The 27,654-nt window shown below is 45.6% G+C and overlaps 2 protein-coding genes and 1 non-coding gene across 5 annotated transcripts in view; 2 read left to right on the top strand and 1 right to left on the bottom strand.

Moving 5' to 3' along the window:
* The window catches only part of nxf1b (nuclear RNA export factor 1b), a 155,641-nt gene that overhangs the window by 1,043 nt on the left and 126,944 nt on the right, over positions 1-27,654 (top strand). The gene's annotated exons all lie outside the window — the stretch shown is intronic.
* Positions 3,097-26,579, top strand: stx5a (syntaxin 5A). The gene is made up of 11 exons (XM_020523000.2): positions 3,097-3,458; positions 9,964-10,189; positions 10,611-10,681; positions 12,254-12,309; positions 15,500-15,570; positions 16,675-16,791; positions 17,334-17,390; positions 20,084-20,168; positions 21,614-21,714; positions 22,339-22,460; positions 23,056-26,579. The coding sequence occupies exons 2-11, from the start codon at positions 9,983-9,985 to the stop codon at positions 23,213-23,215; spliced, it is 1,047 nt and encodes a 348-aa protein (XP_020378589.1). The 5' UTR covers positions 3,097-3,458; positions 9,964-9,982; the 3' UTR covers positions 23,216-26,579.
* Positions 5,901-6,108, bottom strand: LOC125487701. The gene has a single exon (XR_007266068.1). It is a non-coding gene; the product is annotated as a small nucleolar RNA U3 (small nucleolar RNA).

Below are 27,654 nucleotides of genomic sequence, written 5' to 3' on the forward strand. Positions count from 1 at the left end.
ATTGTTATGAAGCAAGCAATGATCCTTAGCAATGGATCTATTATTGACCCCTTTTAGGTGAAGGCAGGTGTCAGACAATTTTGTGTTAACCCCCCCTAGCTATCTTCCAAGCTGCCATGCTCCATCTAACTAGAGACAGGCTCCCTGCTGGAGTGCAGTTGGTGGTGCACTATTTAATCTGAGACTACAACCATACCAGCTGGTGTAATTTAGATTCAAATACAGCAAACTTTGTTTTAACTAGCACCTTAAGAACCAGCACGCTCATTAAACCAGCAAAAATTTTATACCTCAAATACCACGGTGTTTACTGTATCATCCTGTGCAATTATTATAGTTTTTTAAAATTATTTACCTCAGTGTAAATATACTTGTTCAATCAAACGGCCACATAAAATATCAATTTCGAATCAATTTCTCCTCAAATATGGTGACCTACCTCGATGTCCAAGTTGAGGGCGTGTGAATGAGAAGGCTATCTGCCAGTAAGTTTTATTTAAGGTAGTGTTGCATTATTATTTGTGATTTATGCTATGATTAAAGTATTACAATGATGTGTATGCCCCCTGCATTACGTTTCTATTACATAGTGTGTTTTTCTATTAATTATGTGGACCTCCTTGATTATCAGGAATATTTGATCAATTGGCACACTCCTGGTCCCATCGGTGCTGATTAATAAAATGTTTGCTGCACTAAAGTTGGAAAATCTGATCTCAATAATGAAGCCATTAAACAATTTCCAGTTGTTGTTTTAAAAAAAAACCTGTCCACTCACCCTAATGTCCTTAAAGAAATCTGCTATTCTTACCTGCTCTGGCCTACCTGTGACAGCAATGTGGTTAACTCTCAATCAACATTTACTGTAGCTGTGCAGCCACTGCGAGATCTGCACACACCGACTGGAAGCTGCTACAGCAAAAATTAGAAGGAATCTTACTATTGACTACCCTCTGAAATGGTCCAGCAAGCCACTCAGTTCAAGGGACAATTAAGAATGAGTGACAGACATTGGCATTGACAGTGACCCCACATCCCATGAAAGAATAAATTAATTGCATTGAAAGGGCTGTATATTTAAGGCCGAGAGAGATAGATGTTCAGATTCTTAATCAGTCAGGGAGTCGAGGGTTATGGGAAAAACGCAGGAAAGTGGATGTGAGAAATATCAAATTAGCTATGGTCCTATTGATTGGCAGAGCAGGCTTAAGAGACCGAATGTCCTACTCTTGTTCCCATCCCTTGTGGTCTCAGGGTATTAAAGGAACAGTGCCACTATGGAGAGATGCATATCAGCCATAGTCTGATTGAGTGACAGAATGGGGTTGAAGGAATGAACGGCCTCCTGCTTTGTTCGTGTACTTAATGAAATATGATCTGAGGACACGTAGAAGAAGTTTCTGCCATATCTTGTAGCTATGAGAACATTTTGTATTTATTACTAGCAACGCAGGCAGGACTGCGGAATGTTTACCACTTTTAGCAAAGTTTTTTTTTCTTTTTTACTCATTTGAGCATTACTCCCACCCCTAACTGTCTCTGAGTTGGTTGTGGTGAACTACTTTCTTGAATCACTGCAGTCCATGTTGTATCGGTAGACTCTCAATGTTGACAGGATGGAAATTCCAGGATTTTAACCCAACAGCAGTAAAGGACCAATCAATCTAGTTCCAGGTCAGGCTGATTTATTGATTGCGGTGGAATGTGTAGATGATGGTGCTCCTGTGTATTTGTTGTTTTTATCCTTCCGGATTGTAGAGGTTTGCTGGTTGGAAGATGCTTTTGAAGGAACTTTGGTGAGTTGCTGCAGTGTATCTTGTAGATAGTACCCACTGCTGCCAGAGTCAGTGATTGAATGAGCGAATGGTTGCAGCATTGGATGTGGTTCCAGTCAGGCGGGCTGCTTTACTCTGGGTAGTGTTGAGATTCTTGAGTGTTATTGGAGCTGCACTCACCCAAGTAAGTGGGGAATATTTCATCCCACTCCTGACTTGTGCTTTGTAAGTGATGAAGATGCTTTAGGAGTTAGGAGTTAGGAGGTAAGTTACCTGCAGCAGAATTCCCAGCCTTTGAATTGCTCTTGTTGCCACGGTATTTGTATTAAATTCCTGATCAGTGGTTATTTTCAGGATGTTGGTTCCAACTCATCTCAATTATCCACTATCAAATACGCGTAAAGAAATTACTTCATAGGGCTGTCACGTACGAATACCAATGTCGCATAGCATGCAAAGTTTCAGGCTAACCTTCATGACACTCTGCATGGAAAGGGTCCCAGAGTCACAAGTGAATTCTGATTTTAAAGACCCAGTAAAGTCGGGAAGTTCTGACTTTGTGAGAAGACAGACTGACCTGGAACAAAATAGAGCGGACAGAGGATGATCAACTAGACAGAAGATTGGTTTTGCTGACGACGAAGTGTCATTCAGAAAGAGGAACTTCAAAAGTGAAACTAAAACTTTTTTTAAACAAAACTAGATCTAGAGGTGTGTAGCCACCCTCATTTCTTGTTGGCAAATAACCTCATAAGCACTAAATGAGGATAACTGTTATTTTGTCAGGATAAGCTTCTGTGGTCTCTATGTCGTAGAACTTAGAACAGTACAACACATAAACAGGTCTGCAGCCAACTATATCATTGCATCTGTCTCAGTGCCTGTTTCTCCATTTCTTTCAGCAAGTGAGGTGTATGCTGATCATCAGGAACACTGGTCTGCAGCACAGGATTTCTGTTAGCTTTGCTATAGTTGAATGATACTGCTACCCCTATCTCATTGAGCTATATTCATCCACTTCCCAAACCCCTTCCCATCCCCCATACTCACTGACCTACACTGTCTCCCAGTCTGGAAAGCCTCGAGTTTATAATTCATATTTCTCTCTGTGGCCTCACTCTCTGTAATCTCTTCCAGCTGCTACAACTTCCCCCAAACCCCATTATTTATGACTCTTTCTACAATCTCCAGGTCCCACAACACCAACTCCGCCCCAAAAAATCTCTGGAAGCTTCAGCAAGCCTTCAGTATCTCTTGTTCATCCCTGATTTCCATCACTCTACCAATAGCGACACTCCCTTTCAAAGGCCTGGGACCCTAAGTTCTGAAATTCCCTCCCTAAACCTCTCCCTTCCCCCCTCCCTTTTAAAATTTACCACATTTGCCAAGCTTCTGGTCGAGCGGTGCTAAACTCCTTATGTGGCTCAATTTTGTTTGATGGATACTTGTGCAGTTCGCTGGGGCATTTTACAAAGGTTTAAAGTGCTGTAAAAAGTGATTGGTGTAATACATTTGCCATCCCTTGCCTAACTTTCAGGATTGCAGTACTGGGTGAAACAAAACCAAGAGATCGAAATCAGTTCTACAACCCTGTCAGATATTTTCTAATCAAAACATTCAGTGATGTTATTATACACCCCTCTGGAGCTGGTGTGACTTGAGTTCAGGTATCCTGGTTCAAAGGTAAGGACACTACCACTGCACCAGAACCCGCCCTGTAATCACTCTTATACTGATATGGAGTGTACCAATGATAGAGTGATGGTTGTGTAAAAGCTTTTTATCACATGCTGACTGACTACCCAGCTTGTACTTGAAATGCTAACTATTTACTTGGACAAATGGATGAATCTAACTCTGTCCAAGGAAACCACTCCATAAAGTTGAAAAAGAATTAATTATGCTCAGAACTTGTGCAGAGTTGCAGAATATCAAACCTTGATGGACTCTGCTGGTGCTTTCACCAAGTTTCTACAGCTAGCTTGTGTTTGTTTTTGAGGTATTTCAATGCACTGTAACATTAAATTTGACCCTTTCACACATTTAATGCTTATTCCAATGTGAGGCTTGGGAGGTGGTTTCCAATAAGAGTGGTGCCTTTGAGACATCCCAAAGCAATTTGCAGTCAGTTTTTTTCACTTGTTTATTGTTGCAACATGGGCCAGTGAAGCTTTGAGACTATGTTGTTGTGGTGTTGCTGCAGTAGGCATTGGAGGACTTCGATTTCATGAAGTGTAGATCAAGAGAATGCATTCTGGACATGGAGGAATTTTCAAGTAAAAGCACAATAGTGCACGTGCTGGAAATCTGAAGCAAGTACAGAAAATGCCGGAGAAGCTCAAGATGTCTTGCAGTATCTGTGGAGAGAGAAAAACAGAGTTAATGTTTTAAGTCTACTATGACTCTTTTCAGAATTGAAGAAGTCCTACTGCACTAGTAATATTAAACTGTTTCTATCCACAGATGTTGCGAGACCTGAGGAACTTTCAAAGCCACGTTCCTGGTCTCAGTGTCCCCATAATACGGAGATTGAGCCCCCTGGTTGTGGGTAGCTTTAAGAATGTGTGGGGCTGCTGTGTGTGCATGAATCTTTTCAAGTTCAGATTGCAGGTGTAAGTTTGGGGGGCTGGCGGGGGGGTGGTGTGGTGAGGTGATATGTTCTGTTCCATTACTTGTGTGTCAACTTGGCTTGATCTCTTGGTACATTCCTTGGTTTGAAGCACACTTAAGCCACATTCTAGGCCAGCACTCCCAGTATAGGATGATACAGTGGGAGCACCACAGGTGTCATCTTTCCCAGATGAGGCTTTAAAATGGGAATTCAAAAACACTTGAATGACCGGATAATGGAATCTTCTTCTGTTTAAATGATCAGACCATTCTGGGTGATCGGGTCATAGAGTCATAAAGCATGGAAACAGACCTTTCAGTCGAACTAGTCCACGCTGACTATGTTCCCAAACTAAACTAGTCCCTGTGTTTGGCCCATATCCTTCAAAACCTTTCCTATTCACGTACTTACCAAAATGTCTTTTTAAATGTTCTAACTGTACCTGCATCCACCACTTCCTCTGGCGGTTCATTCCACACATGAACCACTCTGTGTAAAAAGAAAAAAGTTGCCCCTCATGTCCTTTTTAAAACTTTCTCCTCTCACCTTAAAAATATGGCCCCTGGTTTTGAACTCCCCACCCTAGGGAAAAGACCCTTGCTATTTACCTTATCTCTGCCCCTCATGAGTTCAGATTACCTTGCAGGGCAACCAGAACTGCACACTGCAGTCCAAAAGCGGCCGCACCAGCATCCCAAACTACCTCAACGTGACGTCCCAACTCCTATTCTCAACGGTCTGAGCAATGTAGGCAACGTGCTAAACACTTTCTTACCTTACCCACCTTGTCTACCTGTGCCTCAAATTTCAACTGCTGTGGGAGCGTGCTGTGCTGCATTGTCCACCCAACCAGAGTGATTGGCTGTGATGGCCAGGAAAGATTGCCAGCAGTTTGCTGGTTCAGTACATACTGGTGATGTGGAATTTACTGAGGCAGGAAGCCTGCATCCTGCTCTGTATAGAGTTAATGAACTGTGAACAGTACAGTCAGTCATTGTTGCTAGGCAACAAGAGGGGAAGAAGGCTTTCACGTTCTCACTCCTATTTTTTTTAAACTGCTTATGGGAGGGAGTGCATATGGTTGCACTTGTGTTAGTTGAAGACAGTGGGGGGGTGGATTCACACTCGTTTTGCTGGGCTCCTCTGGATCGAGCCAGCTGTTGTTGGCACTTGCTCGTGAACGAGAAAATCATCGACTGATCTAGAGGAAGAATTTCCTTTTCGCAATCTCGGGGCTTCCCAAGTCTTGTCACTCCTGGAATGTCAGAAATGTTGCGACCAGCGCATGCACAGCAAGCTGCCATGCATGTTCGTTGAATATGTGGTCCCAGAAACTGTTCTAGTGAATGTAAGCTAAGGGATAAACGCTGCACCCCAGGGCAGTAGAGAAAATTCACCCTGACCCCTCTCCACTTACTATGTTTTCTATTGGATCTTTCTCTGCCTGCTTGAGGGGGCAGATGGGGCCTCAGTTTGACTTATCTAAAATGTGGCACCTTGAATACTGCAGCACGCCCTCTAACATTCTCTTCCTCCAACTCTGTATATGAGAGAAAGGGATCATTCATTGATTGCAAAGAGCAGCTGCTAAAAGCAGTGGTCCATGCTCACATATCCCTGCTCAGAAGAGAACATTATAAATCCCCCTTGTGGTTTGAGAGACCAAACGCTCTAGGATCCCATTTCTCTAGGGTAAAAACTATAGAAATATAGATTATACTGGCATGGCATGGCATAGCAGGGTTTGGAGTTGGAGTTTATGAGCTCAAGTCTTTTGGAGTGGGTCTGGAATCCGCGACCACCTTAGTCAGGGACCAAAGACAATGATAATTTGGGCTGGCAACTGTGACCATGGATAAAATAACAAATGTGAGATAGTGATTTTTCAAGTAGGTTACAGATGAGGGACAACTCAGAAACCTTGCCAGGCATTGAAAACAGTGCTGTTTTTGTTTCAAACTACTCTCCAATATATACAAATCCGCACCCTCAGTTAAATTCTATTCACCTTTGACTGTTTAAAGAGGGAGCTAAGTCAGAATCTAGCCCATTAATGACTGGTGTCAAGCTGTATGTCACACCAAAAGGTGTCAATCTCACCACTGGTGTTTTAAGCGCAGTTTGGAATATTTCAAGAGAATAGGAAGATTTCAGTTTCTGGCTTGGTTTGGCTAGTTACTGGAGCTGCCAGGTTACATTGCTTGTAATTAGCTTGCCTGCATGTTCGTTTGGATTGAAGGAATTGGGAGTAGAACGAAAGGACCATTGATTTTGTTTTGCGGGGGGTGCTTGGGCAGGAGAGTGGGTGCAAGTGTTGCAGGTTGATTAGCAGATGACTTTGAGGAATGACTGGAACTAGGGAACACAGTTTGGAAATAAGGGGTCTCCCATTTGAGATGGAGTTGAGAAGTGTATTTTTCTGAGGGTTGTAACTCATTGGAATTCTCTTCTCTTCCCCGGAGAATGACAGGCACACGGTAGTTAAATGCTTTTGATACAGAGATAAATTAATGTCCCTTGTTAAGGAAGAATCTAAGGATATGGGGGTAACTAGAAAAGTACATGGAGGCCACAATCTGATCAACCACGCTTGTTTTGAATGGCAGAGCAATCTCGAGGGGCAGAATGGTCTCCTTCTGCTCCCTAATTCGTATGTTCTAACATAACGGAATGCCTCTGGGGTGGGGGTCTCAGGTGTGAGGAACAAAATGGAGACCAAGTTGAATATGAGAGTTAAGGAGCCCAATACTTGACCGTAGAGCTGGGATTTAAATGAGGTCTTAAAGGAAGTGAAAGAGTTTAGGAAGAGAGTCCTAGAGCATAGAGATTGGAGGCACAGACTGAACAGACACAAACAACTTGTTTTTAATGTAATAAAATGTACACTGGTGCTGTGCAGGAGTTCCAAAATTTGACTGAGAGTTACAGAAGTGGATACTAGAGCAAATGAAGCTCAGTCAGCTGTAGTTTTTGAGGAGAGTCTTAAAAGAGGGGAAGAGAGCCCTCTTGAAGCAACTCCAAAGCTTATGGCTTTGCTGAATGCAAGGTTTCCAAAAGTGAATGATGAAAATAAGGCATGGACAAGACACCTGAATTGGAGGAGCACAGACTTCTGGGAAGGGCTGCAGCACCATACAGCGATAGAGAGCAACTCACGCAGTGCTGCACTCCTGCCTTTGCCCATAGCCCTGTAACTATTTTCTCTTCACATAATTGTTCAACTCCCTCTCAAATGTTTTTTGAAATCTGTCGGCAGCACATTCCAGATCCAAACCACTCTCTGTGTGAAGAAGTTTCTGTTTATGTTTCCATTGCTTGTTTTGTCAATTATCTTAAAACTGTGTTCCCTAGTTCACTGATAACAGTCTCTCCCTATCTACTCATCCAGGCCCCTCATGATTTTGAGCACCTCAGTCAAAACACCAAGGAAAACAGCCCCAACTTCTCCAATGTATCTGAATCCCCTTGTCCTTCGAATAATTGTTATGAATCTAGGCTTCTCCCTCTCCGATCCCTCCTCATCCTTCTTAAAGTGTGACACACTACTCCAGCTGAACCAGAACCAGTGCTTTATGCAGGTTTGTTGCAACGTCCTTGTTTTTTGTTCTTTATGCCCCTATTCATAAATTCCAGAATCTGTATGCTTTAGTGACCGAACCGGCTGTGCCACCTTCAATGAGTTTGCATGAAAACATCCCTCTGCTCCCAGGGCCCGTATAGAACTTCACCCTATATTTTATATTACCTTTCAGTCTTCCTCCTAAAGTGAATCATTTTGCATGTCTTCACATTAAATTATGACCACTTAGGCTTGTAGAACAGACAAACAGTGTATTTTTGTGCAGGGTAAGAAATAGAGAGATATAACCTTTCAGTTTCAGTATCAACCTTTTAATATTTTTCGTTGCCCATTGTCTGGGTGCTTTTATGTCTGTTTCATAAAATGGATGTGAAATATGTTCGCAATATCTTCCAAGTTCAGTCCAATTAAGATTTGACGAAAGTTTAACACAATGCCTCCACTTTTCAATTGTCTCTATAGAACTTATCGTACTTAGACTAAACAAATTATTAAAAGCACAATCTATGTCACTGCTTCTATTGATGTAGAAATCTGTGTCCACATGTCTCTACTCCTCTACCCTGTTTATCATTCAAGGACCTAATGACCTCTTCATTCTTCCCACTGAGATGCATCACTCTAACTTATCTATATTAGATTTAATATGATATTTCTATGCCGTTTGACTAATTTTTTCGGGTTATCTTGTAAGTTCCAGTCTTCAGTATTCACTATAAGCCTCTGCAGCTGTAACATTGCATTCCTCGCACACCTCTATTCCCTAATGCACTCTGTGTGGTATGATCTGCCTATGCTGCACACAAAACAACTTTTCACTGTACTTAGGTACGTGCAACAATAATAAATGAAGTCAAAGTAAACCCCCTTCCCTCCAACCCCAATAGCAAGGAGGGACTTACTTTAAATGAAATGTAAGTGTCAAAAGTTGGGTTTACTCTGCAGAGGATCCCACAATACACTCATCTCTCACTCTTGTCTGTACTTTTGCCTCTCAAAGTCAGATTACATGTCAGCATATAAGCATATGAATTAAGGGCCGGAACGTGCCATTCAGCCGCTTGAGCCTGCTCTTCCATTCTGAAATAACTATTTAAATGGGCCACCACTCACTGCAACACGCCAGAACTATACAGGAAAGAGGAAGAGCATTTATACAAAATCTTTGCTATGAACAGATATCTCCACAACTTCATCCACAGGTACCTACTAAATAGACAACAACAAGAGCACACAGTATGCCCTAACACACTGGCCACACTGCCCTAACCTCAACTTAACATTGAGCTTATCTGTTGATGGCGCATGAGTTAAAATGTTTCTATTTGTTGGGGGTGGGGGAGGTGGTTTATGGTCATGTATGCAGGGAGACAAGCTGGCCCTACATTTCCTCCAGCTTTGCTGAGGATGACGTGCTTAGCAGCTTATTGAGTTTACAACTAAATACTGGTCAGAGCTGTAGATGTGTGGCTGTCATAATGATGATGTGTGTCTGTCTATCAGTGTCATCGTCTGCTGAAGAGCTGCCATCTGAGAGTATTAGTGTTGGAAGAAATGGCTTGGTCCTGATCCACAAGTTGCCATTTCCACTGTGACCCCCATATCCTGTGCTCGCTGACCCATGTCCAACAATGTTTTGATTTTAAAATTCTCATTCTTGGTTTCCAATACTGCCATAGATTTGTCCCTTATTAACACTGAGCTTCTTCAGCACTGCTGTCCTTTGAAATCTCTTCAGTTTTGTCATCTTGACCATCCTTGATTGCACCATTGGTGGCCAGCCTTCAGCTGTCTGAGCCCTAAGATCTGAAAATACCTCCCCACCTCCCTCTTGCCTCCTTTTAAAGGGTCCTGAAAACTTAAACCCTTTTGTCTGAGCTTTTGGTCTCCTTAGATACCACTCTAGGAAGCACTGGAGATGGATGGTCTTGGCATCTTAGAGGCACTGTATAAATGCAGGTTGTCGATATGAATTCTCGCTCTGGTCTCGTCTCCAGGCAGGGGTTATGAGCCTCGATGAATACGCGAAGACGCCACGGTCCCTCCAGTACTGAGCAGGGAGTCTACCTTGGGCCAACGCAGACGCAAGTCCTCACTTCCAAACCTGCCCCTTCAGCATCAATCGCTTCTGGCCCAGCCCCCGCCTTTCAGGGAGAGATCATGTCCTGCCGCGATCGCACGCAGGAGTTTGTTGCTGCTTGCAAGTCCATGCAAAGCAGACAGGTGAGTGTTCATGGTCTCCTGTGGAAGTGGATGGTGTGTGAGGGATGGAGTGATAGAGAATCTCTGCAGCTATTGGGTCGACACTGTGCTAATCTTAGTAGCAAATGTTTCGTCCCGTGCACGTGCTCACTTCATCTCCCCTCAGGCTCTTCAACCCCCACCCAGCTGTGTGGTCTTCCTCTCCATCAATAAAACACATGGTCACATTATTAACTTGTTGTTTATGGGATCTTTCTGTGCACAACTGAGCTGCCATGTTGTCTACATTCCATCACTGACATACTATTAACAACAAAAGTGTTTTTTTTGGCTATGGAAGACCTTAAGCCTTTCTGGGATTGTCAAAGGTGCTGTCTGAATACACATCTTAATTTTTATGCATGCCATTTTATTCCCCTGCATCTGATTTTTGTCTTTTCAGAATGGGCTACAGGTTAACAAGCCTCTCCTGAATGCTGTACGCCAGCGGAGCGAGTTCACCACCATGGCAAAGTGAGTGCGCACTGGAAACAAACCAGGCATATGGGTGGCCTGTGCCACTTCCACTTGATTTGATTTATTATTGTCTCACATACCTAGGTACAGTGAAAAGGTTTGTTTTGCGTGCAGTACAGGCACATCATACCATACAAAGTGCATTAGGATAATAGAACAAAGCAAGGATTACAATGTTACGCCTGCAGAGAAGGTTCACAAAGAACAAGATCAACATTAAATTCAAAATTTCAGAGGTCCATTCAGAAGTCTAATAACAGCAAGGCGGAAGCTGTTCTTGAATCTGTTGGTACTTGTGTTTAAGCTTTTGTATCTCCTGCCTGATGGAAGAGGTTGGAAGAAATCGTAACCGGGGTGGAAGGAGTCTTTGATTATGTTGGCTGCCTTCCCGAGACAGCGAGAAATATAGATGGAGTCAGTGGATGGAAGGTTGGTTTGTATGATGGACTGGGCTATGTTCACAACTCTGTATTTTCTTACAGTCCTGGGCAGAGCAGTTTCCATACCAAGCCATGATGCATCCGGATAGAATGCTTTCTATGGTGCATCTGTAAAAATTGGTATGAGTCTTTACGAACATGCCAAACTTCCTTAGTGTCCCAAGAAAGTACTGCACAGTGAGAACTGCTGTGGTGCAACGGAGAACAAGAACTATGGCTAATTCCCTCCATTCCCGAGCCCACAGGCCATGTCCAAGCTGCCTGCTTTGCTGGCTGAAATCAGCTAGCACAGCACTGATGATCAGAGCTGATATTTTCTCATCTGTCTGAATTATTGTAGGGTTAGTGAGGGTGTGAAAAGCATCTTTGTTGAATTGCCTCCATTTCAACCATGAGTTGACAAAGGTGCTGGTTACCTTGGCAATGGTCTATGGTGCTCCGTGCCTTGCCTGTTTATTAATGGTGTTGAGATTCAGAAAAGACAGCAGGCTTTGCTTTGGGAGCCTGGGACAGTGGTGGAGTTTGAGCAGCACAGTAAACTTGCCCTACTGTTGACTGATGTGAGGGACACCTGTGATAGCTGTGGCAAAGCCACCAAATGAGACTGTAACTTGCTGTAAGAAAAGATTCAGCCAAATCAAGAGCACACATGTAGTCTTTGGGCTAAATTGGCTTTACTCTGTATCTAACCCAGTGCTGTCCCTGTCCTGGCAGTGTTTGATGTGGACAGTGTCGAGAAGGCTCTACTTTCCTTTTACCCTTTTAAACTAAAAGTAAACAGAGCTTCATTTTCAGTCTAAAAGAGTAGAGGGAGCTTTGCTCTCTATCTAATCCTGTGCTGTCCCTGTCCTGGAGTATTTGATAGAGGAAGCTTTCCTCTGAACCTAAACTGTATCCAAGATTTCCCATCATTAGCAAGCACAGCCTAGCTGAGAAACACAGATGGGTCGATGTGGATTAAGACCCTTTATGTACTTGCCTTGGCTGCTAACCAGTGAGCCCGTAGCAAACTGCAAAAGGCACTTGCAAAGATTAGTGGTCAGTCTGACGACTGTAGTTCCCAGGCTTTGCTTATAACAGATTTCATGCCTTGTGAAAACGTGTGATACCACTATCTTTTTCATTGCAGACGGATCGGTAAAGATTTGAGTAATACGTTCTCCAAGCTGGAAAAGCTGACCATACGTGAGTAAACGAGTCATTAGAATAAAATAGCCCTATTGTGTCTCCTAATGGAATTCTCAATCCAGCTGGCAAAACGGTCCATTGGGGGTCTGGGGCAATTGCTTTAGGACAGCATGATGTGTTAGTGCCCCTAAGCAGTTGTGCCGGGCTTCAGGTGCTTGAGTCAGCTGGCCTCACTGTGAGATACCGCTGGTGCTGGCACTGCCATGCTGGACCCAAAGTGGTCCTGGGGCCTTCCTGCGCCAGCTTGTTCTCTCCACAAGCTCCAAGGGCACATGCAGATAGTAGGTCCTTGCATGGCCCCGTCCCACCCTTCATCTGAATACCCAGTAGCAGGACGGGTCTCTACATGTCCGTGAAGCACAGTGTTCGTGGCTTGTGCGGAACCCAGGCTGCAAGGAGCAATTTAAACTGACCATAGCGTCTGCAGAGGAGGGCAAAGAAAACCCCTCAAAGGCACTCTGAAAATCTCCTTGAAGTATGTAGCATTGACACAAATGACTGGGAAGAGCCATTGTTCAGAATGGCAGCAACCTGTCTGTCAAGCTGCGTCAATGCTTTGCAGGAGCCTGAATGATGTGATAGAGCAGCAAAAGGACAGAGAGAGAAAAGGACACAGATCCTGCTTTCCAGATCCCACTGCATCATGATACATCCTGCCCCAAGGGTGACATAGTGGTAAAAGCATTGAATCAGTAAACCTGGTTCCAGAGACTCTGGTTAATGCTGTAGGGACCTGGCTTCGGATCCCACCATGACAAATCTGGAGTGTAAAGTTAGTCTAATGATAACCATTGTCAATTGTCATGAAAACCCATCAGGTTCACTAATACCCAAAGATATGCAGGTTAGGGTGGATTAGCCATGCTAAATTGCTTGTAGTGTCCAGGGATGTGCAGGCCAGGTGGGGTTAACCGTGGGGAAATGCGGGGTTATGCAGATGGAGTAAGGGCATGGGTCTGGGTGGGATGCTGTTCGGAGGGTCGGTGGGGACTCGATGGTCCAAAGGACCTGCTTCCACATCTTAAGGATTCTATGAAATGGCCTATTCTATTAAATGTCCTTTTGGAAGGAAATCTGCCATTCTTGTGTGGTTTGGCTGACATGTGACTCCAGACCCATAGCAATTGGGGTTGACTTTTAAATGCCCTCTGAGCAGTTAGGGATGGGCAATAAATTCTAGCCCAGCCAGCGATGCTCACATCCCACGAACAAATTTTAAGAAGTGCCCATAGGTGAAGAATCGGCCCATTCAGTCAAGTTAACACCGATAATGACACTGAGAAGATGTGCCGCTCGAATCGAGGGAATGCCAGGCACACACTGGCCTTGAGACCACTCCACGGTGGTCTTGTGTCTGCCTGAAATCACTTCAGAGTGCTCTGAATCCTTGCACTGTGCACTTCACTGATTTGTGGGGCTTGACTTTCTCCCACACATCTGCTGAATCACCCAGACTGTGGGAAGTGAGCGTACTTACAGATGTGCACAGGCCTGCTCACTCTCCCCTTTCCACATAGGACTGTTGTTCTTTCTGCTCGTGCATGATGCTACAGCAGTGAGTAGAGAGCTGGAGACTGTCTCTGATCCTGATGCTTCTGAATGTCACTTGCATTTCACAGCCCACCACCCTGGACCCCGGCTCCACATTTCAGTTCAGCCTTGAGAAACCCAGCAGCACTGTCCTCCTCTTGCCATCAAGCACTAGATGGCGCCTGTGTTCCAAGGTGGACACGACTTGTATTAAACAGAGGCGATTTAAACAGAAACTTACTTACAGTCATAAATGTACAGCACGGAAACTAACCTTTTTAATCCAACACGTCCATGCTAACCAGCTATCCTAAATAAATCTAGTCCCATATCCCTCTAAACCCTTCCTGTTCATGTCCCCATCCAGATGCCTTCTAAATGTTGTAATTGTACCACCCTCCACCACTTCCTCTGGCAGCTCATTCCATACATGCACCACCCTCTGTGTGAAAAAGTTCCTTAAACCTATGTTCTCTAGTTCTGGACTCCCCCTGCCTGGGGAAAAGGCCTTGTCTATTTACCCTATCCATGCCCCTCATGATTTTATAAACTTCTGATAAGGTCACCCCTTAGCCTCTGATGCTCCATGGAAAATAGCCCCAGCCTGTTCAGCCTCTCCCTATAGCTCAAACCCTCCAACCCTGGCAACATCCTTGTAAATCTTTTCTGAACCCTTTCAAGTTTCACAACATCTCTCCTATAGCAGGGCGACCAGAATTGCACACAGTATTCCAAAAGTAGCCTGTCTGTCTATTCTAGTCTGTAGCCTGTACAGCTGCAACATGACCTCTCAACTCCTGTACTCAATGCACTGACCAATTAAAGGCAAGCATACCAAACACCACCTTCACTATGCTGTCTACCTGTGACTCCACTTTCAAGGAACTATGAACCTGCAGTCCAAGGTCTCTTTGTTTGGCAACACTCCCCAGGACCTTACCATTAAGTGTATAAGTCCTGCCCTGACTTGCCTTTCCAAAATGCAGCATCTCACATTTATCTAAATTAAACCCAATCTGCCACTCCTCAGCCCATTGACCTCATTTGACCTTGCAGATGATGCCAAACTAGGATCTGTGGCCAGTAGCGGGGATGATACCAATTGATTGCAACTGGGTGTAGATGAACAGGCAGATGGAATTTTGCCCAGTGATGTTTTGGCAGAAGTGGGTAGAGAGATGATATAAACTTAACGGCATGGTTCCAAACAGTGAACATGTACATAAATCCGTGAAGGTGGTAGGAGGACGTAGAGAATTTTCGGAAAGTGCATGTATTCTTGGGCTATATAGATAGAGACACCGAGTACAAAAAAAGGAAGTTATGCTGAACTGTTTATGAAACTGTAGTCAGGCCTCGCTGGAGCATTGCATCACATCCAGTTTTGGATTGTTGACTCAGGTGTCTGGACTGTTAATCTGTTTGTAAACCTTTTAAACTTCTGGCTTGGATTCCAGTCTGTAACTCACTCCCAGGTATCTATTATTCTATTTATAAACCACCCTGAACCACCTGATTAGATTCCAGTCTGTAACTCACTCCCAGGTATCTGTTATTCTATGTATAAACCACCTGAGCCCCTCAGTTAGATTTGATTTGATGTTGTGTTTTAGTTGGTTTTCACTTGTACTGACGCTGACTCCTGGTTCTGTGACAGTGGCGAAGCGGAAGTCCTTGTTTGATGACAAAGCTATTGAAATTGAGGAGTTGACCTACATCATCAAACAGGTTTGGCACATTGACTGGAACACTGCTTTTTTTTTCAATCTGCACAATTTCTGCCCTGAAGATAGTCAAGACCTGCATTTCTACAGAACCTTGCACAACCTCGGGAACCTAGTCCCTAACTGTGACCATGGGCCGGTTGAGGACATTCTGAGGTGGTGATAGGAGCTGTAGACATTTAAGGGGCTGAGTTATCAGCAAGGATTATGAACCTCAGCATTGCTTTAAAAGGAGCTAATACAACAGTGAACTTCACATGGGGAGGCATGAGACTTAGTGAAATTAAAAGAAGTGCTTGTTTTGCTTCACGTGGCTCAGTGGTTAGCACTGCTGCCTCACAGCACTAGGATCCTGGGTTCAACTTCACCCTCGGGCAACTGTCTGTGTGCAGTTTGCACATTCTCCCTGTGTTTGCAGGGGTTTTCTCTAATGCTCCGGTTTCCTTCCACCGTTCAAAGATGTGCAGTTTAGGTGGATTAGCCATAGGAAATTGCTCATATTGTCCAGGTCTGTGCAGGCTTAGGTAGGTTAGCCATGGGAAATACAGGGTTACAGGGATAGGGTGGGTCTGGGTGGGATGTTCTTTGGAGGGTTGGTGTGGACTCTTTGGGCCAAATGATCTGCTCCCGCACTGTAAGGGATTCTGATTCTATGACAGACTTGGGCGACCAGTATCCACAAGGCTGTGATGAGATACCTTTCCTCCCATAGATTGATTTAATACCTGGGAACGTGTCGGCAGCACCTGTAAAAACTGCTGCAAGCTTAAAGGTGCTCAGTAACCAGAAGACGCAGGTTTAAGTTCATCAGGAAAAGGAAGGGGAGAGACGAGAATCTTATTTACTTGTTAATCTGGAGTGTGCTGTCTGAAAGGGACAGGAACAACTTCAGCAGGAGCTTTCAAATAAGAAATGGGATAAATATTTGAAGGGGCAAAATTTGGAGGTCCAGGGGAAATGAGCAGGCAGGAGTTGGGTGAATTGGATAGCTTTTTCACAATGGGCCAACTTCTACGACTCTATAAGTGGCTTTATCCTATACTGTACAATTCTGTGTTTTAGTCCGTAGATTCTAGTTGTTCATATCATTTGTTTCTGAATGATTTAGGATATAAACAGCCTGAACAAGCAGATTGCACAACTGCAGGACTTCGTGAGAACTAAGGAGAGCCAGAATGGCCGACACTTACAGACGCATTCTAATACCATTGTGGTCTCGCTGCAGGTAACACCACTGTCACGTTGGATCCTTATCCCGGAGCCAGTCTGTTCCATGGACCTAGTGTCAGGGGAACGAAATGGTTTTCTTTGTGCCTGTGTCATTGAGTCTGTACATTCCTGTCTGGTGTGGGCCTTGCTCCCATCACTGGTGGCTGTGCATCCTGCTGCCTGGGGCCCTAAATTCAGGAATTGCCTCTCCGTCTCTTGCTCGCGCTCTCCCTCGCTCTCTCTCTCTGTCCTCCTCCTTTCAATGGTTGTGTAAAGCCAAGCTTTAAGTCACCGAATATCTCTGTTGTCAGAGTTTGTTTGGTCCCATATTTCAGACAAAGTCGTTCTATGCTACGAGGCTGCAGTATACATGGGGCTTGTCATTAATTGCTGATGACCTTGCTGGACTGGGAACACATTGGTTCGCCTTGGTCACAGCATGTTGTCGGTGAATTCACTCGACTCAAGTGAGCCTTTGTTTCTGGTGCTGAGTTAGAGATGCTGAGGGTGCTCGGACCTGACCGGTTTTTGGTAATGTATTATCTTTTCTTTTCACAGTCCCGGCTGGCCTCCATGTCAAATGATTTTAAGTCGGTTCTCGAAGTGAGGACAGAGGTAACACCAGCTGTTAACTTTGAAAAGTTTGACCTCACAATAAGAGTTGCAAGCTGAGCGTGGATAATTCTATCACCGGCTATGTCACTGTTGCAATGCCCACACTTAGAGTGGCTGTTTTCTACCCATGGATGGAGGAAATTAGAGACTGAATTGCGGGGAAGTTGTAACAGGAAGAGGCATTTTGAACTCTTGAATCTCTTTCACCATTCTACTAGATCCAAGTTGGACCTGTTCCATGACTCCATTTACTGCTTTGCCCTCTGCTTATCAAAAAAATCTGGATTTCTGGATTTAAGTTATGAGGAGAGATAAAATAAATCAGGCCTGTTTTCTCAGAATTTAGAAGGTTAAGGGGTGATCAAGATCTTCAAGATATTAACAGGAAAAGACAGAGCAGATGAAGATAAACAATTTCCACTGGTTCGGGATTCTAGAATTAGGGGCATAGTCCGAGAATTAGGGACAGAGCATTCAGGAGAAATGTTGGGAACTACTTCACTCAAAGGGTGGTAGGGGTTTGGAGCTCCCTTTGAAAAACAGCAGTGGATGCTGGATCAGTTGTTAATTTTAAATCTGAGGTAAGTACATTTTTGTTAAACAAAGGTATGAAGGGATATGGTATATGGATCAGCCATGATCTCATTGAATGGTGGTACTGGCTTGAAGGGCTGAATGGCCCACTCCCTGTTACTGTAACATCCTATAACACAAAAATCTATCTGTCTCCGCCTTAAAAATATTCAAAGATTCTGTTCCCACCACCACTTGAGGAAGAAGGTTCCAAAGACTCATGACACTCTGTGAGAAGACACATCTAGTCACCTCTGTCTTAAATGGGTGACTCCTTGTTTTTAAAGGATAATCAGTTGGTTGCGATTCCAGAGGACAGATGGCACTAGAATCATAGCCTTTCGAGAGTCAGTGCCTTCCCAGGGCCATGGCAGAAATTTTGTTAGCTAGTTAATCTTGTGTTTATGATCTGAGAGTCACATTGATCCTGTTTTAATTCAGAATTATTCGCCCAACTCTGACCCAGTGTGTTCAACAGGTAACTGCACTAACTGGAGCAGAGGGACCTTGCTGCACTTCAAAATTAATCTTAATGCATTATCTCTCATCCCTATCTGTGAATCACTCGGGCCCTTCCTTCCTGTGCTAAGCCCTACCAGCCACCACCTCATCCCATTAACAGATCCCACTGATAGAGAATTGAAAAGTTGGATCGTAAAAGCAGGAAGCAGGGACTGTTGAAGTAAATATGATAGAGGATTAAAGACACTTTGCACTGCATCCTGTGTCACACCTCTTATCACACCCCATCCCAGCCATTAGGTCCCGGCACTAATTCAGAAGTCTGTTCCTGTGAAACAATGGGAGCATGTGTCAGACTTCATTGGTCAGAGCATTGAGTAAAGGAGCTGGGATATCATGTTCAGGTTGTACAGGATGTTGATGAGGCCTGTTCTGGAAAACAGTGTGCTGTTGTGGTTGTGATATTATTAAAATGGAAAGGGTTCAGAAAAGATCTGTCAGGATTTTGCCAGGAATGCAGAGTTTGAGATATAAACATAGATGGGAAAGACTGGGACTTACTGGAGCATAGGAGGTTGAGGTTTATGAAATCATGAGGGGCATAAATAAGGTGAATGACAAGGGTCTTTTCCCTGTGGTGGGGGAGTTCAAAACAAGGGATATTTTTAAGGTGAGAGGAAAAGCATTTAAGAAGAACCTGAGGGGGCAACTTTTGTTTTGCACAGAGTGTAGTTTGTGTGTGGAATGAACTGCCAGAGAAAGGAGTGTATACAGGTACAGTTACAACATTTAAAAGACATTTAGGTAAGTTCATGAATAGGTATAGGATATGGGCCAAGCGCAGATGGGTGGGTCTAGTTTAGTTTAGGAACATGGTTGGCGTGGACTGGTTGGACTGAAGGGTCTGTTTCCATGCTATATGACTGTATGAATCTGTAGCTGAAAGACCCATTTCAAGGCAATGGAGGTCTTGTATCAGCAAGAAACAAGCACAGACAATGTCCGAGAAATTCGGCACGTCTGGCAGCGACTGGGTTGGTTCTGAAGGAAAGTCATACCAGACTTGAAACGTTAACTTTTGTTTCTCTCTCCACAGATGCTGCCAGACCTGCTGAGTTTCTCCAGCATTCTCTGTGTTTGTTGCACATTTCCAGCAGCCACAGGATTTCACTATCATATTGTATTCGTGAGTACAGACTTGGTTGGCGCGGAGAGGATCCTGGGATATTGCCAGATCGCTGCGCCAGCAGGTCAGTAGGGTAACTTTGACAAGTCTCGGGTGAGGGCTATGAAGGGCCTCCGTGAGGTTGAGCCAGTCTCTTGGCCTCCTGCTAATGATGTAAAGCTGCTGCTTGGCAGATGTAAATTATTAAGGGATAGAGCCCACTGCCTGCTTCATTTTAATCTCAATCCAAGGCACTCTGACATCTCTGAGCTTGCCTCCCAGGATTTGCCCCCTATCTGGCACTCAGTTGCTTTTTGGTGTCTTACTGTGAGCTTCCCAAGAAAGAGGGGTGGAGACACCAGTGCTGTCCCTAGGAAGGAGGTCTGGGATGTAGGGGATGTTAGTTTGGTTGACTTCCACATGAAATGTACCCAAGTGACCGTGGACTGTTTTTGATGCCTTGTGATTTGTGTGTTCTTTTCCCAATTGGCAGAATCTCAAAATGCAGAGAAACAGGAGAGAACAGTTCTCGCATGCCACAGTTTCAAGCCTCCCGCCATCAGCCGCAAATGGTTATGGTAAGCATTGTCCCAATTACGGGCATCCGCTAATTGTTACAGCAGTTATTGACACAGATTTGGGACAGTGCGGTGTGACACTGTGCCCCCCACCGACCCGGATTTGGGACAGTGCGGTGTGACCCTGTGCCCCTATGAATCTATGAGGCTGGGTTTAGCAATGACAGGTTTGCCTTTCTTAAAGGGGCGGCATGGTGGCTCCGTGGTTAGCTCTGCTGCCTCACAGTGCCAGAAATCCGGGTTCGATTCCAGCCTCTGGCGACTGTCTGTGTGGAGTTTGCACATTCTCCCCGTGTCTGCGGGGGTTTCTTCCGGGTGCTCTGGTTTCCTCCTACAGTCCAAAGATGTGCAGGCTAGGTGGATTGACCGTGCTAAATTGCCCAAAGTGTTCAGGGATGTGTAGATTAGGTGGGTTATGGGGGATGGGTCGGTGTGGACTTGTTGGGTTGAAGGGCCTGTTTCCACACTGTAGGGATTCTATGATTCCCTCACTGACCCTGATATAGGACAGCACAGTGTTACACTGAGTTCCTCACTGACCTGGATGCAGCATCAAAATTTTAAAGGTATTAACAAATGGTAGGTTCATTTTAGATGAACCTTTTCAGTTATTTGGGGAATATAGGATTCGTGTCCAGAATCTTAAAGAAAATTAGAGCCAGACTTGGGTGGGTGGGGGAGATAATGTCAGGAAATGCATCAGCATACACAGGGGAAGTAGAAGTTTGGGACATTGCAGGAAGCAGAAAGTGATGCTGCATCAGTTGTTCATTGTAATTTGCTAATAATAGACTCTCATTAGCTATAATCTCATTGAATGGCTGGTCTGGCCCAGGGAGCTGAATGGCATCCTCCTCTTCCTCTAAGTTAAGAAAATTCTCTCTGCGCAAGATCATGGAAATGGGGAAATGCTCCCAAATAAAGCCGTGGATACGAGCTGAAATTAATCTGGGAGTGATAGGTTTCAGCTGGATCAAGTGGGGTCAAGCGGGGTAACCATGATTCCGGCTGCTTGATTTCATTATGTTCCTAAGTTCCTGACAGTATCACCCCCATATCCTGGGCAGGCTCTCAATATTCTGATTCTCTACCTGGTTTTGCTTTCTGCCCACCCGTCAGCCCTACCGACCACAAGGAATTAAATTTTGTCTCCATCAACCCTGTTGAACCCTTTAATCATCTTAAAGATTTTAATCCAATCACCCGCTTAATCTCCCAAGCACAGGAAGAACAGACCAATTTGTGCAACCTGACCTCTGTTTAACTGTTTCAGGCCTAGTATCGTTCTGATGAATCTGCTGTCGCGTGCCTCCCTCTCCCAGGCCTTCTCTTGCCCTCTCTCACTTCTTCATGTGGCTAGATCTCCACCCAGCCCCCAGTCTTCACACCCCATCTGCCCTGTGCTGTTTGCTAAAGTCTCAACTCCTGCATGTCTCCCTGCACAGGTGGGTCAGTGTTGCTGCAAGATGATGCACGCAGGTCAGGGGACATCGCCATTGACATGGACGCCAAGACCAGCCAGCAGCTTCAGCTCATTGATGAGCAGGTAAGGGAAGCGACACCGCTCAGACAGAATTGCCTTATCCTATCTCGCCGCCCTGTCCCACTGCTGGTCTCCCTGCCCCTTAACCCTTCTCCGTCCTTCCCCTCTCGTCTCCCCTTACCAGTGCAGATTGCTTGCAGTCAGTTTAACGTCACAGTTTGTGCAGGACGGTTGTGTTTTAAAGGTCACTGGCTAAGTCCTGCATTTATCACCCATTCCTAATTGCCCAGATATTCTACAGAGCTCAGAGCTGGAATGAAACCCAGGGCATTTGTAGCTGTGTATTGATGAAGTGCATTTCGGTGTTTGAGTAGGGGCTGTTGTGGGCCCCTTTCCCCTCCACTGATAGGCCTCGGCTGCTATGGGTGAGTGGTGCCCGTCCAAGGGGAGGTGTGGGGATGTTGGTATCTACCTTCTACACGAATCATGTTTGACAGCCCAGTTACGTCTCCCTAAATTTCACCTGCTCGTTGTGTTGAGGAACAACCTGCATGACCTGGTATCTTTTGTCTCCCATTCCACCACCCCCCTCCACCCTGTCTCTCTGTCGCTCCCCCCCTCTCTCTCTCTCTCTCTCTCTCTCTCTCTTGCTCACTCTCTCCCTACTTCTCCCTCCAAACCCCCCAGGATTCCTATCTCCAGAGCAGAGCAGACACGATGCAGAACATCGAAGCCACCATTGTGGAGCTGGGCTCCATATTCCAGCAGCTCGCGCACATGGTCAAGGAGCAGGAGGAGACCATCCAGAGGTGGGAGGATGCAATGCATGCTGTATATATGGGGCCTGCCTTCCCACTCAGGAGTGCCGCTTACCTGGGGCGCAACCTGCTGCCCTGGGGTAGAGTTGGGGAGTGAAAGAACGAGTCATTCAGCCCATTGTGAGCTTTGCCACCTACGTTTTCCTGCTGTTTATCCAAACTCTAGCCCCAACCTACGGGGAAAAGCATCTCCTCCAGGATTGGCCTGTCCTTTTACGTGTGTGGCCAGTCTATTTGACTATGGTGGGCTTCAAGTAAAGCTCTTGCTCGGCCTTTCCCTGACTCTTTACCCACCCCAACCCCCCCACCCCATCTATGTCATCTCTCTGTTGGTGGTCGGTGGAGTGGGTGGGGAACATGCAGCTCAACATGACCCCCATCCACCCTGGCACAGCCGACGGCCTCAAACCAGATGGTCTGACCATCGGGAGACACAACAAGGCAAGGTCACTGGTGGGAGGGACAAGAAGGTGGGCTGAGAGAATTCAGATGCTAAAAGTGGGCTGGGCATGGGGTGGGGGTGTGCATTTCACTGTTACAGTCCACTGATACTGGACTCTGACGCCAGCTTCCCCCTCGCCCGCAGGATCGACGCCAATGTTGAGGACACGCAGCTGAATGTGGCAGCGGCTCATACTGAGATCCTCAAATACTTCCAGTCTGTCACCTCCAACCGCTGGCTGATGATCAAGATCTTCCTCATCCTCGCTGTCTTCTTCATCGTCTTCGTGGTGTTCCTGGCCTAGGAGCAGCCGCCCCGAATTGGCATTCCCTCCTCCAGATCCCCTCCCTTCCTCTACCCCCACGTTCCTACCTGAGAAAGAGAGGCCATGGGTCTCGAAGGCCATGGAAACACAGACAGTGTCAGAGTTCATTCCCTGGCCACAGAGCTCGAATGTGCCCATTGCTGCCATCTGTGGGGTGTTTCGCTCGTTGCAGTGGGTTGTCAAGTCTGGACCAGAGGCAGAAAATGCCAGAACCGTGGAGCCAGCAGGGTTGTTGATCCTCTTGCTTGTTTTGTGTGGCATTGACTTGCCCCTTCTCCTCTCAAGCCGCCATCTCAACCCTTCAGTGTTTCCTTCACCCTCTTCCATCCTGTTCTGATCACTGTGTTGTCAGAGACTGAACGGTGGCAGTGAGGAGTGACCGGACAGAGCTTGCTTTCAGCCGAGAGGGCAGACCTGGCAACAGTCTGTTCACACCCACGACCAGTTTGGATTTTTCTTTGTGTGCCTCGACTTAACCTGTTTCTCCGTGCTGTCCCCTCCAGCTTTACCCCATTTCTTGCCAGCTGCTGGTTCCTTTTCCAAGAGTCCTTGGTTAGGTCAGCTTCAAATGGTGTACCTTCAGTTTTGGCTGGTGACTGAGGCTAATCTGTCAAGGTGAATGCAGCCTGATGTGCACTGTTCCTTCCTCCAAAAGAACTAGCTAGTGTTTTAATTGTAACCAATAATCCCCTTCACTCCACCTGTCCCCCTGGTTTCCATGCATGGGCAGTATCATAACCTGCAGTTGGGTTGTGGGATGGCTGGGTTTCAAATCTGCCAGGCCTGCACACCCTCTGCCGCCACCACTGATGATTTCCCCCTCCCACGTGCAAGGTTTGAGCTGTTCCCTTCAATTCTCCTCTGGCCGGGTGTGTAACCACCTCCCAACCTAAAATCCACATCTGCTTCCTGCGCCAGGCATCAGTCACAGGGCATCCTGCCTCATTGCCTCACCCATGTTTCTGTAGGTGGAAGCTCAGACTGGGCTGTCCAGGCCTGGAGGGCTTCAAGAATCAGCCCTGCCTTGGATGGTAAAGTATCCCAGTGAGGTTTGGAGTGGGTAGTGAGATAGGTGGATAGTGACAAAGGGGCATGACCCCCTTGATTGATTTTATGCCCACTCTGAGCTCTGTCAAATCTGCCCATGTGGTTTATTTAAAGGAGATGTTGAAAATGAGTCCTGAGAGACTTCAGGATGATTCTGTAAATGTCCACCTTCGACCAAATTTATAAAAAATAAAGAGCAGTGAATGGGGATTATGGATTAGATAACAGTCAACCAGGATATGTTCTGGAGGCACGTTGAGAGAAAGTCTGGAGTAATCCCCTGTTAAGTGTTTCAGTCATGGTTCACTCATTTAGTATTGTGGGGGTATCAGCAAGGTGCTCTTTCTAACTTCCAGAATCACCCTGCTGTCTTTAGAGGTTGGAGAGGAAAGGGAAATGGGTGGGGAGAATATCCTTTCCCCTCAGCTGCTTAATCCCAGAAGCCCACCCATTGCTGTGCTTTTGAATCTGATGGCTGGGACCAGTGCCGATTGAATTTGGAGTAGAATCCCAATGGGTATGAAGCTGAGCAGGGTACACCCCATCACTTACCCCTCCTGAAGGGTACCCATTGTCATCAGGTAGGTCTCCAAGGCCCCAGTGCACTGGGTGAAACATCCTGAGCTACAGCTGTCTGCCCACAGGGCAAGGGAATAACAAGCAGGTTTTCACCCCCTGCCCCAGCTGACCCTCTGGGTGTCAGGGAATAGCAGGAGACTGGAAGGAGTCACTGCTTCAAGATTGAGCCTTAAGGTACTGTGACAACCCGTGCTTCACTGAGTCATCAGCTAATATACCTTTCAGCATCAGTGCTGCCTACTTTGAGAATGTTTTCGATTACTTTGGTGAGGACTTTTCCTTCAGTTCCAATCAATTTTGATTTTAAAGCAAATGTAATTATTCTTTAACTTAAGATGTAGCAAGTTGTTTTTAAACTAGGCTGCTACGCTTGCCAGTATAATTTCTGCCGGTTTTGCGTTGATTACTGCAGCCCTCCCAAAATGGCATGGGGGTTAATCCTTGCCTGTCGATCTTCAGGCTGCATGCCCAAGGGAAAAACTATGCCAATTCTATGGCAGGACGAACCGCAGGGCATGCAAACGTCCTGCTCGCAGACACTGGCTGCCTCCGAAAAGAATGAGACTCCAGTTTCTCAGCAGACTTGCGCCCACTCCCTCAAATGATTCGACTGCCCCCTTGCTATGGCAAAGGCGGGAGATCAGACAGGCTTGCATGTCAGAGAACACTCGGGGTCTCTAAAGGAGTCTCCCCATTGTGCAGGCTGGAGCTTGTTATCCATCCAGGGAGAATGGCAAGTTTGTACGTGCAACATCCTTTCCCCCCAGCTTGCCCGTTCCCAACCTCTCAAAAAGAACTGGACCACCCTGGGCACTGCTGCTGTAAATGAAGCCTTTTCTGCTCTTTATTAATTTTCACCAAGGAGCAGGTTAGTGTGAACTGTATAGAACTGCACATAAACTACCTGCTTGATACGTGTAGATAAGTTTTTTTTTTCATGTTTTCATTTTCCTAAATCTCTTGAGTTACTGTGATCTGGGTCACAGCACTGCAATGATTCAGCCCTTCTTTCCCGGCTTTGCAGCCCTGTCTCTGTGCCTGGTTTTCCTGTTATGCTACGTTACTTCTATCACAGTATTAAAGTCAGAATCTCTCCCAGCACTGCATCCATTCAGTGCACAATTTTGTTAACGATCTTAATTCACACTTGTCTCCATCATCACCAGTTTTTCTATTCCATTTGACACACTTTACACTTAGTGATAGAGCAATGCTTGATGCTGATCAAAGGCGTAAAGGACATGTTCTCCCTGCTGCAGTCATGCTTTCTGGCCCAGTCTCTATGCAATGCAACCCCCCCCCGCCCCACCAACCTGACAAATTGTATGATCTCCTGCAGCCAGTAACAATCAAACCTATGATCTGTCAGGTCTGTGTACTGTACCAGGCCCTCCGTGCAACCTCTTCCTTTGCTTAACCCAAAGTGTGACCTCTGCACAGGCTGAGGCAGGATGGAGGAGACCCCCACATCCTGCAACTTCAGAGCTCTGTCAGAAGTTGAGGGCATGACTGGTGGTGAGCAGACAGTATTCTATTCTGGGAGGGAAGCATCTTCAGATGGCTACTTTTCAGCTTAGGAGTGCACCTCCATGGTGAAGCTCAATTGTAATATAAGCACTAAATTTTATTTTTTAAAAAATGTATAATATGTATTAATTTCAGCCCAAAGATTACCCCACCCTGCCCCAATAAAGCATGTGATAAAGCATCTTTAGAATCACCTTTCAGTAGTGGATTTTCTTTTGAAACTTGTGTTCATATCAAGGTAAAAGTCCGTATGATGTTCTGATCTTCTGTCAAACACTCCCAGGACAGAGACACCACTGGGTTAGATACAGAATAAAGCTCCCTTGACACTGCCATTAAATACTCCTATGTTGATATGGGGTGAGATTAAATGAGTGGATATTCGTGGGGAGCACAGAGATTAACATGGAATGTCTGGGCTGAATGAATCACAGCCCAGAAACAGGCTAGTGTATGAACCTATTCACAAGACCCCTCAAACAAGTTCCTTACCACACGTGAGATAGTAGGAACTGCTGATGCTGGAGAATCTGACATAACAAGATGTAGAGCTGGATGAACACAGCAGGCCAAGCAGCAGGAAAGCTGACGTTTCGGGCCTAGACCCTTCTTCAGAAACGAAGAAGGGTCCAGACCCAAAACATCAGCTTTCCTGTTCCTCTGATGCTGCCTGGCCTGCTGTGTTCATCCAGCTCCACACCTTATTATCCCTTACCACATGTGAAATGCTCAGTGGGGGTGTCTCTCCTCATGAATCAGAAAATCTAAACCCTTTACAGACCCTTAGGGTGTTCATAACCCAAGTTGACCCCTGCAGTGCACCACTGAGGGAGTGCTGCACAATCAGTGGTGTTATCATCCAATGGGACATCAAAAAGAGTCTCCATCAGCCTCTCCAATGTGGATATAAAATCTCTGTTAGAATTTTAAAGAAACAGCAATGGAGTTCTCCCTGGTTTTCTGGCTCCCATCTATCCTCCATTGCTGTCTGTGGGAGCTTGCTTTGCATAAAGTGGCAGCCCCTGTTTCCCACACTGCAACTGTGGCCATTCTTCAGAAGCCCATCTGATCCTGTGTTAGGAAGCCTGTGAACATCCCATCTTTGGTAGTGGGAGAGCCCCACACATCTCTACAAAAGGCAAGGTAGAAAGCAGCTGTCAGTCCTCGGACAGAAATGCTGAGGGGATGATTTAACTTACCCTTGCTTACCCATGATTTTTGATGCCAATGTGATTCATTCCATTGTATCCAGAAAAGGCTGAAAG

This window comes from Rhincodon typus, chromosome 43, assembly GCF_021869965.1.
Source record: "Rhincodon typus isolate 14 chromosome 43, sRhiTyp1.1, whole genome shotgun sequence".
NCBI lineage: Eukaryota > Metazoa > Chordata > Chondrichthyes > Orectolobiformes > Rhincodontidae > Rhincodon > Rhincodon typus.

Bases quoted from the DNA above. Each gene is read 5' to 3' on its own strand.
- stx5a (XM_020523000.2), top strand. From the start codon at position 9,983: ATGAATACGCGAAGACGCCACGGTCCCTCCAGTACTGAGCAGGGAGTC. The intron at 10,682-12,253 runs GTGAGTGCGCAC...TTTTCATTGCAG, and splicing joins GAGTTCACCACCATGGCAAA to ACGGATCGGTAAAGATTTGA. The intron at 17,391-20,083 runs GTAACACCAGCT...CCCAATTGGCAG, and splicing joins TTCTCGAAGTGAGGACAGAG to AATCTCAAAATGCAGAGAAA.